The sequence below is a fragment of the Triplophysa rosa genome, linkage group LG6 (assembly GCF_024868665.1).
Source record: "Triplophysa rosa linkage group LG6, Trosa_1v2, whole genome shotgun sequence".
NCBI classification, from domain to species: Eukaryota; Metazoa; Chordata; class Actinopteri; order Cypriniformes; family Nemacheilidae; genus Triplophysa; species Triplophysa rosa.
The window spans coordinates 4,651,491-4,666,090 of NC_079895.1; the positions used below are offsets into that span (position 1 = coordinate 4,651,491).

General features: G+C 37.7%; 1 protein-coding gene across 1 annotated transcript in view; it reads left to right on the forward strand.

Moving 5' to 3' along the window:
* ttn.2 (titin, tandem duplicate 2) overlaps nt 1-14,600 on the forward strand; it is a 159,458-nt gene that overhangs the window by 47,102 nt on the left and 97,756 nt on the right. The window contains exons 61-90 of the mRNA XM_057335761.1: nt 46-327; nt 595-873; nt 950-1,231; nt 1,328-1,606; nt 1,711-1,998; nt 2,111-2,389; nt 2,477-2,755; nt 2,850-3,128; nt 3,239-3,526; nt 3,645-3,932; nt 4,211-4,498; nt 4,695-4,982; nt 5,390-5,503; nt 5,617-5,890; nt 6,271-6,454; nt 6,601-6,684; nt 6,834-7,101; nt 7,183-7,443; nt 7,729-7,938; nt 8,017-8,094; nt 8,182-8,208; nt 8,327-8,383; nt 8,485-8,535; nt 8,823-8,873; nt 9,239-9,310; nt 9,788-9,844; nt 10,019-10,087; nt 10,789-10,938; nt 11,141-11,251; nt 11,557-12,648. Coding sequence (XP_057191744.1) covers nt 46-327; nt 595-873; nt 950-1,231; nt 1,328-1,606; nt 1,711-1,998; nt 2,111-2,389; nt 2,477-2,755; nt 2,850-3,128; nt 3,239-3,526; nt 3,645-3,932; nt 4,211-4,498; nt 4,695-4,982; nt 5,390-5,503; nt 5,617-5,890; nt 6,271-6,454; nt 6,601-6,684; nt 6,834-7,101; nt 7,183-7,443; nt 7,729-7,938; nt 8,017-8,094; nt 8,182-8,208; nt 8,327-8,383; nt 8,485-8,535; nt 8,823-8,873; nt 9,239-9,310; nt 9,788-9,844; nt 10,019-10,087; nt 10,789-10,938; nt 11,141-11,251; nt 11,557-12,648 — 6,609 coding nt within the window. The remainder of the gene's footprint in view (nt 1-45; nt 328-594; nt 874-949; nt 1,232-1,327; nt 1,607-1,710; nt 1,999-2,110; nt 2,390-2,476; nt 2,756-2,849; nt 3,129-3,238; nt 3,527-3,644; nt 3,933-4,210; nt 4,499-4,694; nt 4,983-5,389; nt 5,504-5,616; nt 5,891-6,270; nt 6,455-6,600; nt 6,685-6,833; nt 7,102-7,182; nt 7,444-7,728; nt 7,939-8,016; nt 8,095-8,181; nt 8,209-8,326; nt 8,384-8,484; nt 8,536-8,822; nt 8,874-9,238; nt 9,311-9,787; nt 9,845-10,018; nt 10,088-10,788; nt 10,939-11,140; nt 11,252-11,556; nt 12,649-14,600) is intronic.

Consider the following 14,600-nt stretch of genomic DNA (forward strand, 5'->3'; position numbering starts at 1 on the left):
ACAGTGTCAACAGTAGGCTAACTTGTCAACATTTTGGTTTTGCAGAACCTCCAGAGTTTGTACAGAAACTGCCAGCTGCAAAAGTAATAAAGATGGGGGAGCCACTCCAGCTTGAATGCAAAGTAACTGGCACAGCTCCTCTGAAAATCAGCTGGTACAAAAATGATGCCGTGCTCAGCGAAGGTGCCAACTTAAGAATGACCTTTGATGGCTCTGTGGCGATCCTTGACATTTTCAAGTGCAGCTTTGAGGATAATGGGGTCTATACCTGTGAAGCCCAGAATGATGCTGGAACAAAGAGTTGTAGTACCACATTCACAGTTAAAGGTTAGACAGTGGATGGATCTTCCATTTAATAATTTAGTGTTTGTTAATTTAATCGACATGACTGGTAAATGCCAATAGGAATTTCTGTGTGATTTGCACATAAACACTTTCTTTATAGTAGTAAATAGTCACATTCACTTTAAGGGGAAAATCTCATTCATTTATAATTGTATTTATTGAAGAGTATGTCGTTGATTTTAATGTGTCTTACTAAATCAACTCAATATGCATTAAGTGCTCATTTTGAATTGGAATGTGTTTTTGTAGAACCACCAGTTTTCCACAAAATGCCAACGCCAGTTGAAGGGCTGAAGGGCAAAGATGCCAGTCTTACCTGTGAGCTGAAAGGCTCGGCGCCTTTTGATATAACTTGGTTTAAAGATAAAAAGCAGCTTAAAGAAAGTAGGAAGTACAAGTTTGTCTCTGAGGGAGGTTCTTCAACTCTCCACATTCTTGGACTAGAGGCATCAGATGCAGGGGAATATGAGTGCAAAGCATCAAATAACATAGGAAGTGATGTCTGCCAGGGCACAGTAAAGCTAAGAGGTTGGTAAGATAGCAAGTCTTAGATATTTTAACAAATGCTCTGTTTTATGCTGACTATTCTCTTCCTGCCATTCAGAACCACCAGCCTTTGTGAAGAAAATATCAAATACAACAGCCATCTCTGGTGAGGAGGTGGTTTTGTTGGCTACAGTCAAAGGATCTCAGCCTATGTCAGTGTCTTGGGTTCAGGATAAAGATCACATACTCCGAGATGGTGACAACAGGAAAATTACCTTTGAAAATAATCAGATCACCCTGAGGATTTTTAAGGCTGACGCTACCATGGCTGGAAAATATACCTGCCAAATTAAAAATGATGCTGGTGTGGCAGAATGCACAGCCAACCTAACTGTCCTAGGTTTGTAAGAATATGTTAAAGGATTTTTGGTAGTAATTGATTTATTTCCCTCATACGATTATAAGATTTAATTTAATGACACTTCTACATTTTTAGAACCTGCAGCAATTGTGGATAAAACTGAATCAATCAGTGTTACAGCGGGTGACTCTGCAACCTTTGAGTGCACTGTATCTGGAACACCAGACCTTAAACCAAAGTGGTACAAGGATGGTGTGGAGCTGTCTTCGGGCAGGAAATATAAAATCACATTCTCAAAAATGATCTCCAGTCTTAAGTTCTTGTCAACAGATAGAAGTGATACTGGGGAATACACATTTGATATTAAGAATGAGGTTGGCAGTGATAGCTGTAAAATGCAACTAACTGTTTGGGGTTAGTAACATTGAATTATCTGATATAATTTATTTTGATTTCTGAATTATTTAGATTTTGTGTGATAAATACAAAGTTGAATGTACGTTTTTTTTGTCAAACAGACAAAATTGTCCCTCCTTCCTTCTCACGAAAGCTGAAAGACACACAGAATATTGTTGGCAAAACTGTTGAAATGGACTGTAAAGCCTCAGGTTCAGCGCCTCTCACCATCTCCTGGTACCATAATGGAGAGGAGCTCAAAAGTGGGCCGAATTATGAGATTACTATTGCAGAGAACACCTGCACGTTGAAAGTGCCGACTTTGAAACTTTCAGACGCGGGCACGTACAAATGTAAATCTGTAAACAGTGCGGGGACTGCAGAAACATCTGCTTCCTTAGTTGTTAAAGGTTAGTGTTTAGGTCTTTTAAATTCGCTTTAGTCATCGTAATTGGAACCCTCAACCTGTTGCTTCAGGTCCTAAAGCACATTGCAAAATTTTCCTTGTCGTATTTTTTGCAGAACCTCCTTCTTTTGTGACCACACCTCAACTGATAGAAGCACTGCCAGGTACAAATGTGACCTTTACAGCAACCGTGGCAGGTAGTGCCCCAATGAAACTTAAATGGTTCAGAGGCAGTACAGAAATAGTGCCCGGTAGAGGCTGTGAGATTGCTCTGAGAGGAGATACTGCAACCCTAGAGCTCTACAACATTGACAAATCTCACGCTGGCGAGTACACTTGCCAGATCATTAATGATGCAGGGAAGGAAAATTGCCCCGTGAACCTGTTTGTTAAAGGTTAGTTTTAATTAAGTTGTTTTAATTTAGTTCTGGTAGATGTAGTGTATCTGTATATCTCATGTATACACAATTTCTTTCATTCAGAGGCTGCGCACTTTGTCAAGAAGCTAAAGAACGTCTCTGTTGAAATGGGCAAATCGCTCATACTTGAATGCACGTATGCGGGAAGCCCAAAGATTCTTGTGAAATGGCACAAAGACAGCCAGGAGATTTACTCTTCTTACAAGTATAACATTACAACCACTGAGAGCTCCTGCATCCTGGAGTGCCTAAACAGTGACAAAGAGGCTGCTGGGAAATACACTTGTGAGGTTTCCAACGATGCTGGACACGACACTTGCGATGCTGCAGTGTCCATTTTAGGTTTGTTGTTGGGTTCAGTATACGGTCTGAGAGATGAAATGTGAATGTGCATGTTTGTCTTCATGTCTGAGGCAAATGTATTTGTCACTTTTAGAACCACCTTTCTTTACTGAGCCCTTGGAGCCTATGGATGTTACTATGGGCGATGCAGTATGTCTGAAATGCCAGATCGATGGCACTCCTGAAATTAAAGTGTCCTGGTTTAAGGCAGATGGCAAAGTGCGATCTTCTCCGACTTGCAAGATGGAGTTTTCAAAAGGCACTGCTTGCTTAAAACTAGTTAAAGTTACAAAAGCTGATGTTGGCGAATACACTTGCAAGGCAGAAAACAGCATAGGATCTGCCTCTTCCAGCTGCCTCATAGCTGTACAAGGTGATGCTACTGTCATTTCTCTTCAAACTTCTTTATTTGTCCTGTATATGTTTCTGATTGCACTGTACAACTGTGTACCTATGTATTTTGCTAAATGTTTTTCTTTTCAGATGTGAAAACGCCACCATCTTTCCCTAAAAAAATTACTAGCATTACACAAACTGAAGGACAGCCTGTCCAGTTTGAATGTCGCGTAGCAGGATCCTCTCCTATGGAAGTTTCTTGGCTCAAAGACGGTGAACCTCTTAGGATTGATTCCGAATACACAATGATTTTTGACGATAACTCTGCTGTCCTAAAGATAGCCAAGGGTGAAATGAGACATTCCGGAGAATACACTTGCGTTGCAACCAACAGTGTTGGAACTGCATCTTGCAGAGCCAAGCTTACGCTTCAAGGTTTGTTTCTCTCCTTTTGTATTGTTCTCTGAATAAACTTTTGTTCTTGTTTTATTTGCAGATTAATGTGACCATGCAACTGTGCTGTTATCCCTTAACTTTACTCTTAACTTTTCAGAGCCAAGATATCCGCCTGTATTTGATAGAAAGCTAATGCCGGTGGAGGTCTCGGTGGGAGATTCTGTAGAACTGGAGTGCCACATGACAGGATCATTGCCAATAAAAGTCACTTGGTCCAAGGATCACAAAGACATCCGCACGGGGGGAAATTATAAGATATTGTGTGTGGAAAATACAGCTCATTTGACAATTTTGAAGGCTGATAAGGCAGACTCAGGCCGTTACTCTTGCCACGCTAGTAATGATATTGGGAAGGACTCTTGTTCAACAGAGGTTTCTGTGAAAGGTATTTCTGGTCACTGCTTGTCAATGTGACTGTATTGTCTTGCACTGGCACTAACCTAGGTGCTTTCTTAAGCTTTTGTGTGTCTTCCACTTTTAGTGCTTTTGCATTTCTTGTAAATTTCTTGAAATATTTGCTTGCAGTTTGTCAACAGGTGGCACTGTTGAGCATCTTACAAATTCTTTTTTCAAGCGCTTGGTCTGCGTGTTTAGATAACAGTCGCTTCTTGTGTCTATTTTGTAGATCGTCTCTAACAACACATTTGTTTATTGTTCCTATAGAGCGCACAGTTCCGCCCACTTTTAACAAAAAGCCTTCGGCTGTTGAGGACATTGAGGGCAAATTGGTGAAGCTGGAGGGTCGGATATCTGGATCACAGCCGCTGACTGTGAACTGGTATAAGGATGGCACTGAAATCTTCTCCTCAGACAGTTATGATATTTCCTTCAAGACCAGTGTGGCAATGTTGTGCATCAAGAAATCTCAACTGTCTGATAGTGGCACATATACATGCAAAGTGACCAATGAAGCAGGAACAGCCTCTTGTGAAGTATCTGTTCACATTACAGGTATACACTGCTTGTTCTTACTGTATGCCTTAAGATTTTCTATTGTATTTCCATTTTTCAAGGTACAGTATGTGTTATGAATGAAATACAAAAAATGGATATTTGTAAAATATGCCTATGCTTTTGTGTCACTATGGATTGAAAGTATGAATCTGGTTCTACAAAATGCTCATATTTATTTTATTTCTAAATGCAGCACAAAAGGTACCACCAAGCTTTGATGTACCTCTAAAACCAGTCACTGTGACTGACGGTGAGCCGCTCACCCTCAGCTGCCATGTACGTGGATCACCTCCGTTTAAGATTCAATGGCTGAAAGACAGGCGAGAACTTTCTTCATCTCCAAGCACTAAGATCATATTTGTTGATGGCACAGCCACATTGGAGATGGTCACTGTGTCTAAGAAAGATGCAGGCGATTATCTCTGCAAGGCGACCAATGATCTTGGTAGTGAGTTCTGCAAGTGTAAAGTCACTATCAAAGGTATAATCCTTTTTATGTTATGGGCAAAGTTTATTTACAGTTTTGCTTTATTTTTGCTGATTTTATATTCCTTCATATGTTTGTCATGTGCTTCATTCTAACATTGCCACTAAGTTGGCTTTTTGTAAATATCAGACTTGACTATTACTCTTTAATTAATCTTATTTTGCTTTTCATCTTCCTGGTTACTAACTGAGTATTGTTGTTCAGCCATATTCTTGTTTAAAAATCTGCTTTTTTGCAAATCTTGTCTTGGCTATCTTACTGCTCCTGCAGTTGTGCTTCTTGAAAAACAATAATGTGTTTTTGTTTGAGTAGTCTGGAGATAATTTAAGCTTTGGCTCTTGCTATCTGTAAAGCTAAAAAAATGTCTATATGTCACTCATATATTCCATCAACAATTTCAGAGAAAACAGGAGCACCTCCACCAGCCCAGGCAGTGCCTTCACCACCACAAGCAGTTAAAAAGCTGGACAACTTGTTCTTCATTGAAGAGCCTAAGAGCGTTCATATCGTTGAGAGTAAGTGACCTTCATTTTCAACTTTACGGAATAAGAGTTTCTAAATCGAATAGTTGGGCTCACGTTTAAATGCAGTGTTATGAAGCTATGAGATTTATTGTATGTACTTGCAGAGGGCACAGCTACCTTCATTGCTAAAGTTGGTGGGGATCCCATTCCCAACGTGAAATGGATGAAGGGCAAATGGAGGCAGATGACTCACGGTGGTCGCATCAACATTGAACAAAAGGGCCAAGAGGCCAAGCTGCAAATTAAAGAGGTGACCAAATCTGACTCTGGTCAGTACAGATGCGTTGCTTCAAACTCACATGGAGAAATTGAGTGCAACACCGATCTGACGGTGGAAGGGAAGAAAGCTGCTGGACCAGAGGTGGTCAAACTGAAGAAGTAAGATTTTTTTATTGTTGTTTTGAGATCTGAAGTGAATTATTGTGTTTCTCAACCTTTTTAAAGTAATGGTCCTCGATTATATTGCTTATCCTGACATTTAAAGACGACATAAATCATTTTATCACAGTTCGTTAAATATTTAATTTGATTAAATATGACATTTAAAGAATGCCTGCTTGTAATGTATTTGCTCTTTGCCCTTTTTTTGTTTTAAAATCTATTTACAGCTATAGCAATACAATAAAAAAAGATTTTTGATACCCACAGAGTCTATAAATTCTATGGATTGCATGCAGACCACTAGGGGCCAGTTGTCAATCAATGATTTCCTACTAAAATTCAGGCACACACAAAATGAACTGTATTGTTTTTAACAGGACTCCATCAAAGCAGAAAAGTCCCAAAGAGGAGCAGGAAATTGACATTGTTGAGTTGCTTAGAAACGTTGATCCCAAAGAGTATGAGAAATACGCTCGCATGTATGGAATCACAGACTACAGAGGCATCCTTCAAGCCATTGAGATACTGAAGAGGGAAAAAGAACAAGAAAGTGGAAGACCGGTAAGACTGATTTGTATGAACCCAATTCATATAAATAATTTAGATTAAAGTTCAAGACCTTTTCTTCAAACTGATCAAGGAGTGCTTCAGAGAAAGTCCAGAATGGCAGTAAATAATATTTATTGTTGAAAACTTTGTTTTTTTAGGAAGTGGAACATGCTGGAAGAGAGTCTGAGGAGGATTTGGCCAAACTGGTTTCTGATTTGCAAAAGAGAATGGAACAAACTGAGGTTTAATATTATTATTTATTACGTTGAGTGAAAAGGGGGCATATCCACTAGAATGTTCTGCAAAACCGTCAAAAGTTTGAGTAATTATTTATTGTGTGTAATTTGCAGTCATGGTGTTAATACATGTGTTTCGAATGTTTAAAACGCAGCCTGTCACTCTGGTGCATGATATCACAGACCAGACGACTACCGTTCAGAAGGATGCTGTATTTGAATGTGAGATCAAAATTAACTATCCTGAAATCACACTGACCTGGTATAAGGGAACCCAGAAACTTGACAGCAGCGACAAGTACGAAATCAAAATTGTGGGTGATCGTCATATCCTAAAGATCAAAGATTGCCAGACCAGAGATCAAGGCAATTACCGAATTGTGTGTGGCCCACATATCTCCAGTGCCAAACTGACAGTCCTGGGTATGTACCAACATCATTTGATTCTGCTTTTAGTGAATTTCCTATATGTTTTTACAATGTTGATCCATATTGTTTTTGCAGAGGCTGAAGTTGAAGAGCATTTGCAGGATGTGGCTGGTAAGGAAGGCCAAACTAGTACACTGACATGCCAATTCTCTGTACCTAATGTAAAAACCCAGTGGTTTAGAAATGGGAAGCGTTTAGAGCCTCACGGCAGATATAAATTTGCTGTGGCCGGTTATACTCAGAAGCTCTCAATCAAAGATGTTAAACCGGAAGACCAAGGAGAATATACCTGCAAATATAACAATCTTGAAACGACTGCAAATCTTTGGGTTGAAGGTGTGTATATGTTTGCTCAGACTTATCTTTGCTCCAACTTAAACCATCTACTAACCTCTTCTACCATCATCTGTGACTCTTCATTTCTTACGGAGAAACTCAAAACTCATCCTTTTCAAGAATACTTGCAAGACTTTGTCTCCACATTTTTCTGGCATTCTTCTAATCGAATTGACTCACATTATGGAAATAAATAGTTTAACCCAACGTTTAAAATGATGCACTAAAATCTAAGTTTCCAACATCACAATCTAATCCACCATCTTGCGTTATATCTCCTTTTAGCTGAACAAATACATTTCACTAAGCGCATCCAGAACATTGTGGTGCGAGAACATCAATCCGCCACATTTGAGTGTGAAGTGTCTTTTGACAATGCTATCGTAACATGGTATAAGGACAAGTGGGAACTTAAAGAGAGCCCCAAATATACCTTCCGAAATGAAGGACGACGCCACTTCATGATCATCTGCAACGTAACTTCCGAGGATGAAGGTTTGTGGAGTTCCAGTGCGGCACAATTTTTCATTGTAATAGTTTGAGGCCCATTTAACCAAATCAATAATGCTTTAGGCGTGTACTCGGTCATTGTAAGATTGGAGCCAAGGGGTGAAGCTAAAAGCACAGCTGAACTTTATTTGTCAGGCAAAGGTTGGTACAGAGTTTGAGCATTTTCTTGACTAACATTCTCTAGTAAATGAAGGCTCCTTACATTATTTTTTTCATTTTTTCCCTCAGAAATTGATATAGAAAGGGTACCTTATGGTAAGTGTTCTCATTTTTAAGACCACTGCCTTGAACACATAAAGTGCACATTGGAAAACTATGGTTAATAATCGAATAAGTTATACAAAAAAAGTAACAGTGTTAAATACTCACACAGATATCCCAGATACATCAATACGAGTGCCTGAAGCACCATCTACATTAACCTTAGAAGGTAAGATTGGGATTTCATGTACAATTACTTTCAAAAATACAGAAATCCTAATCCTGAAAATAAGAGACACAGTAACTCATACATTTGCTATTTTTGAAAAGCCGAATCTTCAATGGAATATTATCATTATCAAGAAAAAATGGAAATGCAAGGTAAACTGCACTTTTTATGAGACTAACTTATTAAAAACTTCAGTTTTTAGTTTAGACATCCTTCTCATCCACTGCGTCACCCACTAAACAAAAATAAACGTAACTGTATAAATATTAATATCATTACTTAACAATCTTTCTGTTAAAAAGAAAAAGAAATAACATGAATTTTGTGTGTTTGTCTGTTACCAAACGTCTTGCGTGAAATAACCAAGTAACGTCAATCAAAGAAAACAACTAAAGTATTCTTTTATGAACACATGTAACAACTTTTTACCCTTCACCAGAATATGTGAGCTGGACAGAGGAGAGAGTTGTAGAGGGAAAATCTGTCACAGGTATTACTCAGAGCTATTGGTCCCACAAAATATAATTCACCGTTCTGTCTAACCCTCTTTGAAACTCTTTTCATGTTTGTTTGCTTATTTGTTTGTCTTTGTGATGTTCATGTTAATTTGTATTACTCCCTTTATCTTTGCCTCACAATATTATGTGAATTTGTCTTATGTTTGTCTAAATCTTGTCTTTGTTGTTGTTGTCTTTTTTTAAATTTTATTCTATATGCAATGTGATATTTTATGTATTTTTTTATAAACATACTTGTTTTGTCAAGTCTGTGTGTTTTTCTTGTCATCTTGTTACACCAAAGATAGTTTTAAGGTGTTTGTGAGAATTGTTCTTAAGATTGTCTGTATCTCATCAGATCCAAGGATCCCAATTGAAGAGGCTGTTGATAGAAAAACACTAGCAATGAGAGAAGGCGCTCCAACTAAAGGTACCGAATGAGAACATAGCTTGATGCTTTTTAGCTGCTTGTTGGCAAACGCGCTTTTATTAGGTTCACTTTTTGCTTGTTAATGTGTGTAAATGTGTGTGTATGTGTTCTTGTAGATTTTTAGCTATGGTCTTTTGTCTTCAGTGTTGTGTACTGTAAAATTTGTTGTGTTATTTGCTTCTGTTGCCGCAGCTGTAAATGATTAAATATGCAAAATAATATATTTTGCATTTTAATATGCAATAAAGGTATTTTGCGTGAGCATTTCCATTGGACATTTTTACATTGCTTTCTTTTTTTTATTAGATTCTTAACTTTAATGTTATAATGCTGTTCTTTGTAGTATGTCTCAGTTTGTCCATGTGTACATGTCTATGATATTTCCTTAACACATAGCTTCAGCTTTGAGAGCAGCTGTGTGTATCTAAAACTATTTGCGTCAATATACTAAGTAACTGTTCTTAATAATTCTGAAAGATTTCGAAGAGCCTGAACCGAAACCTTCTCCAGCTGTGAAGCAAAAACCTTTGGAAGGTACTCAAATGTCTGTTCATTGTGCTTCCTTTTTTTTTTTAAAGATAACTAATAATATACTTTTTTATGCTGTCTGTGTGTCATATTTCTGTTCTTCAATATCAGTATGTTTTGTGTGATCAAAAAAATCTTACTCATTATGTCATAATTTGTCATGAACATTTCTCCAAAAAGCCAAAGTGCCTGTGGAAGAAATTGTGACCGCGGTTACAGTGCCAGAGCCAAAGAAACCTACACCTAAAGGTATTGTACGGAAACAAATTCTGTCTTGGTTTCCTATTTGTTATCTGTGTGTGTGTGTGTGTGTGTGTGTGTGCGTGCGTGCGTGCGTGCGTGCGTGCGTGCGTGCGTGCGTGCGTGCGTGCGTGCGTGCGTGTGTGTGTGTGTGTATATATATAGATATATGTGTGGGTATATAATCTGCACTTGTATGTACATAAATGTTCATGTTCAGTCCCTACAGTGACCAACTTTTTGGTGTCTTGTTAATATACTTGATCATAGTTTGAATGTTTGGTTTTCTGTAATAAGTTAATGATCAATTCATGTGTAGATATTTATTCTTTTTGTGTGTCACATCTATCAATTTTAATCTTTTTTTATCTTTAATCTGTGTCTTGTTGTCCTTATTTATCATATGTCCACTTACTCTTAAACTAAGTGTTTGTATCTTTATATCTTTAACATGTCTTTTTTTAAACTGTGTCTTGTAGTCCCTATTTATCATACTGTATGTCTATTTACTTTTAACCTATGTGTTTGTAACTGTTGCAGTAACTGTCGTGTCTTTTTAGTGTTTTTCTGTCCTGAGCATACTCTTTGTTTTGTTTTGTTTTGTTTTCTTCCACTGTTAAAAGTATAACGAACTGTTTCAAACTGTTTTTGTCAACGTCTGTCAATCTCTTCTGAAATGTTACAATGTTTAATGCTCCTCTTCATCAAAGAAGTGCCTCGGGCACCTGCTCCTGTGGCTCCTGAAGTTAAACCTCAAGTACCTACACCTAAAATGGAACCAGTACCTGAGCCTAAGCCTGAGCTTAAGCCCGAGCCTAAACCTACACCCGCGAAGAAAGCAGAGTCACCTCCAGCCAAAGGTACTGTTCATCCCTTTTTCTTAATGTTGTGTATAGTTTTCTTGTTACTTTAGCTTGTTTAAAAGCTTTTCATAAGTTTGTTTGTGTTATTGCAATTGTCCAGCTTCCATTAGGAAGCGCATTATGTGTGTGTGTGTGTGTGTGTGTGTGATGCTTTGCTTTTTGTAATGTTTTGTTACAATACAATGAATGTTCTTTAAAGTTCTTGTGGAGGAAAAGAAACCAAAACCAACAAAACAAGAACCATCTAAGACAGTACCGGCTAAACCTGATCAAATAATTGAGGCTCCAAAGGAAGAAGTCCAAAAGAAAGGTACATTCTCACTTCTTCTGTTGTGTGTTTTATGTCTTTATAAAATAGCCACACTCCTGTGATAAAAACGTGGCGTTTTCTTTATGAAAATGTTTTTGTCCTGTGTTATTATAAGTTTTGGTGTATGCTTATTGTTAGCTTCTGCTATATATCTTACATCTCTTTTGATATATTGCTAGTGTATTGGTATATCTTATATATTTTAAATTATCTTCATATCCACCTTTGGAAGTCTTTCACATATCTTGACCCACTCTTAAATCAGTGCGATTTGCATTGTTCTTAACTTTAATATTCTTTCGAAGTACAAGAACCTTCTAAGAAACCAGAGGCCCCCTCAATACCGGCTGCACAGAGAAGATTTGTGATTGAAGAAACAATTCATAAGAAACCATCTGCTGCTGTTAGCACATTCGAAGAGGTCAAAGTACATGAAAAAAGAGAGACTGTAGTTATTCTTGAAAAAGAAGAAATTGCAGATGCACTGCCAAAAGAAGATATAGTGCATGTGTCTAAAAAGCAGGTAATTGTACCTCAAATGGAGGAAAGTATAGCTCAAAAGAAAAAAATGGTTCCTTCACCGACCCCAGAAGAAATAGTTTCACTTAAACGAAAGCAGACTGTCAGTACTTCTAAAATGGAAGAAACTGTGCTTCAGAAGAAAGAAATAACTCTCACACACACTTTAGAGGGCAATGAAGAAAGTATACTTAAAAGATTGGAAGTTATTTCTGTTCCTGATACGGAAGAAATCGCACAAATACAGAAGAAAATATCCCAAACAGTCAGACTAGAAGGGAAAGAAGATATTTTGTCTAAAATGGATTCCATTACAATTCTTAAAACAGAAGAACATGTGTCTGAGAAGAAAATGGTAATTTCTGAGCCTAAACCAGAGAAAAAAGAAGACATTCAGCTAAAAAAGAAGGAAGTGATAGTGGTTGCTAAAAAAGAAGAGGTTCTAAAGAAAGAGGTGGTTGTTCCTTCTAAAAAGGATGAAGAAATTGTGACTCTGAAGAAAGAGGTTCCTTATCCTCCTAAAAAGGAGGAGGAAATTGTGCCTCAGAAGAAAGAGGTTCCTTATCCTCCTAAAAAGGAGGAGGAAATTATACCTCAAAAGAAGGAGGTTCCTCATCCTCCTAAAAAGGAGGAAGAAATTGTGCCTCAGAAGAAAGAGGTTCCTCGACCTCCTAAAATGGAGGAAGACATTTTGCCTCAGAAGAAAGAGGTTCCTCGACCTCCTAAAAAGGAGGAGGATGTTATGCCTCAGAAGAAAGAGGTTCCTCGACCTCCTAAAAAGGAAGAAGACATTGTGCCCCAAAAGAGAGAGGTTTCTCTTCCTCCTAAAAAAGATGAAGAAATTGTGCCTCAAAAGAAAGAGGTGGCCCCTGCTACAGGTACAATGATATTGCTTTCTTCTTTGAAATTATTTCTTTGCACTTATCTTACACTACAGTATTTTATTGTCCTGATTGTTTATTCAGTGTGTGTGTGTGTGTGTTTGGTCTCAAATGTGTGTAACTTTCCTCTCATGTTTGAACTTTTTTCCTAGTATTTTGTATTTTACTAACCTCTTTCCACTCGTTAGAGTGACCTCTTGGTCTTGTAAATGTACATTTTAAAAACCTGTGCTAATCGATGATTAAATACTCTCTTAAGTTGTGTTGGATTCTATTTCGATTGAGTCTGAGAAAGGAGAGTGGCAAAGACAATTGGACAAAACTCTTTCACTGCCACGAGAACACGAGAAGCCTAAAGGTACATCAAAATCAAATACCATTTATCATTCTTTCTCTGTTGCACACCGTCTTTTCTTCATATCTTGCAGGTGTACTGAGCACAACAACCTTTTAATGTCTTTTAAATGAAACCAAACCTCAAACCTATTTAGCATCTGTTTATTTCTTGTCTTTAAATTATCTTTATTTTGGGACTTTTGTCTCTCTCTTAAAATAAATTAACGCCTTAATCTTAACTTTAATATTCTTTATAAGTAGAAGAACCATCCAAGAAACCAAAGGTCCCTTCATTACCGGCTACACAGAGAGAAGATGTGATTGAAGAAATAATTTATAAGAAACCAACTGCTGCTGTTAGTAAATTTGAAGAGGTCAAAGAACATGAAGAAAAAGAAACTGTTGTTGTTCTTAAAAAAGAAATTGTAGATTCACCGACCAAAAAAGAGATGGTTACTGCAAAGCAGGTAATTGTACCTCAAAAGGAGGAAATCGTTCCTTCACCGACCCCAGAAGAAGTAGTTTCATTCAAAAGAAAGCAGACTGTCAGTACATCTAAAAAAGATTCTGTGCCTCAGAAGAAAGAAAGAACTTATACACAAACTTTAGAGGGCAACGAAGAAAAGATACTTAAAAGGTTGGAAGTTACTTCCACTCCTGATGAGGAAGAAATTGCACATATACGGAAGAAAATGTCCCATACAGTCAGACTAGTGGAAAAAGACATTTTTCCTGAGAAGGAGTTCATTACAATTCTTGAAACAGAGGAACTTGTGTCAGAGATAAAGCTGGTTTCTGAGCCTAAACCAGAAAAAGAAAAAGAGATTCAACTAAAAAAGAAAGTGGTACCTGTTGCTAAAAAGGAAGAGCCTCTTCACCATCCTAAAATGGATGAGGAAATTGTATTTAAAAAGAAATATGTCACTCTTTCCCATAGAACGGATGAAGAAACTGTGCCTCAAAAGAAAGATGTCACACTTCCTCTTAGAAAAGATGCAGAAATTGTCCTTCAAAAGAAAGATGTCACTCTTCCTCTTAGAAAAGATGAAGAAACTGTGCCTCAAAAGAAAGATGTCACTCTTCCTCATAGAAAAGATGAAGAAACTGTGCCTCAAAAGAAAGATGTCACTCTTCCTCTTAGAAAGGATGAAGAAACTGTGCCTCAAAAGAAAGATGTCACTCTTCCTCTTAGAAAAGATGAAGAAACTGTGCCTCAAAAGAAAGATGTCACTCTTCCTCTTAGAAAAGATGAAGAAACTGTGCCTCAAAAGAAAGATGTCACTCTTCCTCTTAGAAAAGATGAAGAAACTGTGCCTCAAAAGAAAGATGTCACTCTTCCTCTTAGAAAAGATGAAGAAACTGTGCCTCAAAAGAAAGATGTCACTCTTCCTCTTAGAAAGGATGAAGAAACTGTGCCTCAAAAGAAAGATGTCACTCTTCCTCTTAGAAAGGATGAAGAAACTGTGCCTCAAAAGAAAGATGTCACTCTTCCTCTTAGAAAGGATGAAGAAACTGTGCCTCAAAAGAAAGATGTCACTCTTCCTCTTAGAAAGGATGAAGAAACTGTGCCTCAAAAGAAAGATGTCACTCTTCCTCTTAGAAAGGATGAAGAA